Source organism: Cornus florida, unplaced genomic scaffold (assembly GCF_030987335.1).
Source record: "Cornus florida cultivar Cherokee Brave unplaced genomic scaffold, ASM3098733v1 CherokeeBrave_3.0.0_Hap2_Chr07, whole genome shotgun sequence".
In the NCBI taxonomy this organism is placed as follows: Eukaryota; Viridiplantae; Streptophyta; class Magnoliopsida; order Cornales; family Cornaceae; genus Cornus; species Cornus florida.
The window spans coordinates 8,184,706-8,189,835 of NW_026775577.1; the positions used below are offsets into that span (position 1 = coordinate 8,184,706).

Here is a 5,130-nt window from a genome sequence, read left to right on the forward strand (position 1 = left end):
GAGAAAGTAAAAGGAAAGATAAAATAAGAACGAAGAAAAGAGAATGATGGGGGAATGGATTGTGTCAGCCGAAAGCAAAAGGGGAGTTTCATTTATTGATTTCTACTTATATGATTTTAATATATTTGGTTTTCACTTCTCTTTAATTATTTTAAGTTTCTTTTATCATTAATATAATATATTATTAGTAATTAGAAATTATTATAATTAATCCTTATTTGAGTAATAATTTTTGATCTTGTGTTTTTCATTAAGTTGGATACATTTGATGCTTTGAATATTACTATTTTAAGCGAAGAAAAATCTAATCTTGAATCAGGAAGTAGCAGAGTGACACTGGAATTGTTTCTCTTACCTTTGGAAATTGATAAATGAAAAATTAAAATTTTATGAGGTTAATGGTGGTGGAATCCTATACCTTAGTATTTTCTTTAAATTGATTTCAATTGTATTGTTTTTATTTCTTGCATGTTAGTATAACAAATCCATTATTCAAATCAAATTGGTAGATTACACTTAAATTAGTTTTGATTCATATTAGTGTTTTTTTAAAAGCATTTATTTGGGTTCGACCTCATTTTTGTCGATCATATCTATACTCCAATAAATTCATGCGCTCGCGAATTACATTTTATTTTAAGCATCAAGTTTTTGACGCAAAATAAATTCTTGATTAGGCCATGAAATTACTTAAACTCAGTCCTTTGTTAGATGAAACTTAATGGCGAAAAGCAAAATAAAAAATAAATTCTTGATTAGGCCAATAAAATTTTTTCCGAAAGGTTAAAGAAAATGATGATTTTATGGTTTGACCAATATAAAACTTGTGCTAAAAGAGAGGGTATTAGTGTAAGTTCATATAACTTTTTACAAAAATTAAAATTTTCATATATTTTTTAAATTTAATTTTATTAAAAAATTAGATGATTATGAAAGTAATTTTCTCTTACTCCGTCCTTGACTCCTGTCATTCACTCGCACCTTCCCATCACCACCTGCGGCTCCAAATTGCTCCGTCAATGCTTCTACCCTCAGTCTTGACCCAATCCAATACTTCTTTCTCCTGTGTCGCCTAGAATCACTAACTCATGCTTCTATATAATAAACACGACCTATGTATTAAATAATTTATTTAAATTATTATATATTTCAAAAAATTATTTTAATTTAATAATTAAATATAAAATGTTCATGACCCTTCTAATAAATAAGTTTACAAGTAATGCTTTTAAGAGAATTTTTTCACCATGAACTCTTCATTTTAATTCATAAATTAAAAGATAAAATTGAATAATTTATTTATTTCAATTCAATAATTAAATATGAATAATTCACTACAGAATTGTATCTATCTAGAGCGTTACTATTTTGGAACTGTTGCAATATTTATAAATGCTTTATTTATATACACCCCGTAATAGTTCTCACATTTTTCTTCTTCCGAAGATAAATAACCATCTAAAACATTTTTGTTTTGTTCTATTTTTGTTTTTTTTTTTTTTATTTAATTTTTTATTCACATTTGTCAAAAAAAAGTTGAAATAATTTAGAATGTTGGGTCCAAAATCGCACATCTAAATTGACACTCAAAAATATCGATCTATATATCAATCCCAACTCAAAGACTATGCACCAAGACTCTTCATTGCACTCAACATAATTCACTTCCCAATCAATAAATTCCACGATTACTTACCACCAATGCTCACCTTCACTCTTTACCTCTTCACCGTCCTCCTCCTCACCACCATCGCCACCACAGCAGCACCCTACACTCCCACCTTTTATGTCCTCCTCAACTGCGGCTCCTCCACCAATACTACCGACTCCAACGGCCGCAACTGGGACGGCGATGTCCTCTCCAAATTCTCACTCTCCAACACCTCACCAAACACTTCTTCACCCTCCACCGCCTCCCACCAAGATCCCTCCGTCCCCCAAGTCCCCTTCATGACCGCCCGCATCTTCCACTCCCCATTCACCTACACCTTCCCTGTCACCGCCGGCCCCAAGTTCCTCCGCCTCTACTTCTACCCCACCACCTACTCCGACCTCGACCTCGACCCCACCCAATCCTTCTTCTCCGTCACCTCCAATCACTACACTCTCTTAAACAACTTCAGTGCCTTCTTAACCGTTTCTTCAATCAAACCACCGGTTGCTTCCCTCATCAAAGAATTCATCCTCAACTTCAGAGACAACCAAACACTCCTTAACATAACCTTCTCACCATCTCCCAACTCTTACGCCTTTATCAACGGTATCGAACTCCTTTCCATGCCGGATAAGCTCTATATGCATGGCAATGATGAAGCCATCACACGCGCCGGTGTTGATTATCCCTATTATTTTGATAGCAGCACAGTTCTTGAAACCCTTTACCGGTTAAACGTCGGCGGTAATACCGTCAGCGTTAACGATGACACCGGCATGTTTCGGACGTGGGAACTAGATGACTTGTATATAATTGGTGGTCTCGGGGTGTCAACTCGCGGGAATGGTCCGATCCACTACGGTTCGGCAACACCGGCTTACACTGCACCTGAGATGGTTTATAACACCGCAAGGCTTATGGGCAACCTAAGTTTACACTACAATTTGACATGGAGTTTTGGTGTTGATTCAGGGTTTGATTATCTTGTGAGACTTCATTTCTGCGATTTTACGGTGGACGGGACTAAAATTAATCAGAGGGTGTTCACTATATATCTTAACAGTCAGACGGCTGAGTATAAAGCTGATGTAATTTTCTGGAGTGGTGGTAATAGTATTCCGGTTTACAGAGACTATGTTGTGCGGGTCCCGGATGTTGGTGGTCGCCGGATCAAGCAGGACTTGTGGCTCGAGATGCACCCTAACGTCGAAGACAAACCTGAATTATATGATGCAATTCTGAATGGTGTGGAATTGTTCAAATTGAACCGATCAGACGGTATTCTCGCCGGACCTAATCCTGATTTGGTGGTATCTGAAACACCGGAACCGAAACGGAAGATACCAGTGACATCTACCGGTAAACGCTCGTTGCTCATTGGGGTGATTGTCGGAGGTGTAATTGGAGGGATAGTAGCAATGTCAATTTTGGGTTTCCTCATTTTCCGGCGACGGCAAAGAGTGAAAGATTTTAGTAAAAGTGTGACCAAGTCATCGTGGGTCCCAATTTCAGTGGCGTCAAGGTCAACAAAGTCAATAAAGACGGTTGCATCGCTGCCGTCCGATCTCTGCCGACACTTCTCGCTGGCGGAGATTAAATCCGCTACACGCAATTTTGATGACAATTTTGTTATTGGCACCGGAGGATTTGGTAACGTGTATAAAGGGTTCATAGAAAATGATACTGTGGTTGCGATCAAACGGTTGAATCCTGAATCAAGCCAAGGGGCCCACGAATTCCAAACTGAGATCATAATGCTGTCTAGGCTGAGACACCTTCATCTGGTGTCTCTGATCGGTTATTGTGCAGATGATGGTGAGATGATCTTGGTGTATGATTATATGGCCCACGGGACTCTCCGTGATCATCTCTACAAATCAAACAATGCTCCTCTCTCGTGGAATCAGCGCCTTCAGATCGCTATCGGTGCAGCACGTGGATTGCACTATCTTCATACTGGTGTGCAGCAGATGATCATTCACCGTGATGTGAAATCAACCAACATTTTGTTGGATGAGAAATGGGTGGCTAAAGTTTCTGATTTCGGGTTGTCAAAAATGGGTCCAGTTGGGATGTCCAAAAACCATGTGAGCACGGTGGTGAAGGGTAGTTTCGGGTACGTAGATCCAGAATATTATCGACGACAACAATTGACGGACAAATCCGACGTTTACTCATTCGGTGTTGTGTTACTCGAGTTGTTGTGTGCGAGGTCACCTATTATTCCGAGCTTACCCAAGGAACAAGTGAGCTTGGCTCAGTGGGGCCGTTATTGTTATCGAAAAGGGACCCTTGATCGGATCGTTGATCCAAGTGTGTGGGGTCAGATTGCACCAGAGTGTTTAAAGAAGTTTGGGGAGATCGCGAATAGTTGCTTGCATGACTTGGGGATCGAACGGCCATCGATGAATGATGTCGTGTGGGGACTTGAGTTTGCATTGCAGCTGCAAGAGACCGCTGATAGAAATATCAACGGTGGAGATGGATTTGGTAAGATGCAGGTTGGTGGGTCCCTTATGAGTCCTGTTCCGCTTCGATATGGAGAGGTAACCACAACCGATGATGACGATGACGTGTTTTCTGGATCAACTGAACACGTGGCCGGTTCAAAAAGCAGTGGTGTATCATCGGTGACTAGTGCTGGACAGAACGTTGATAAATTTAAGATTGAAAATGTTTTTTCTGAGTTGTTGAATCCCAATGGGCGGTGAATTAGTTAGAATGTGTGGGACAATCTTTCCATGAATTATAGATTTTTATGTTTTTAGTCAAATCTTATGTGGGTTCATTGTAGGGTTCCGATTTTGTCTACTAGATTGACTGAAAAGTCAAGTAGTCCACTAGTCCCGTATTTACATTTGTGGTGTTGAGTCATTCTGTATCGATGTAAAAAAATAATGATAATAATAAAAAAATAAATATTATGTATCAACTTATGAATAATAATAATAAAAAAAAGATTAAAAGAATTACAAAATATACGATTTTCCTTTAATCTATTTCTTCCTGAATCATAGTTTGTAAAGTATCAACTTATAGGAGACATTTTTTGAAGTTTAATATACGATTTTTATTGATCAATTTATACTGATTTTGTTCGAATTTGTTACATGCGATCGCCATCGATATTACAACCATGATTGATATTGTGAACACAAAAAATTATGAATATATTTGCGACGTGTTTTATTTTTCATACAGAGTATTTTTGTTTATGTTGGGTTTCGTAACATTGAACGGTGAAAAGAAATGTTTTTGATTAAAAACGTTTTATTTTGTACCGTATAACAACGTTTAGTGAATAATATTCAAAAATCCAAATATATTTTTACATGTTGCTGCACTGTAGCAATAGTAGTACTATAGCAATAAACAATACCAAATAAATAAATAATTAAATAAATCTCTAAAGTGAACTTTTTAAACTAGCTATCATATTTTTAAAATTTGTAATACTTTTTTATCAAACATATTTT

The 5,130-nt window shown here is 37.3% G+C and overlaps 1 protein-coding gene across 1 annotated transcript; it reads left to right on the forward strand.

The window, feature by feature from the left end:
• The first annotated feature begins 1,601 nt into the window (after nucleotides 1–1,601).
• LOC132316000 (receptor-like protein kinase FERONIA) lies at nucleotides 1,602–4,586 on the forward strand. The gene has a single exon (XM_059814483.1). It carries the CDS (start codon nucleotides 1,702–1,704, stop codon nucleotides 4,363–4,365), a length of 2,664 nt encoding a protein of 887 aa, XP_059670466.1. The 5' UTR covers nucleotides 1,602–1,701; the 3' UTR covers nucleotides 4,366–4,586.
• The last annotated feature ends 544 nt before the right edge of the window (nucleotides 4,587–5,130 follow it).

What these genes read in the sequence shown, in the direction of transcription:
- LOC132316000 (XM_059814483.1), top strand. Translation starts at nt 1,702, where the DNA reads ATGCTCACCTTCACTCTTTACCTCTTCACCGTCCTCCTCCTCACCACC.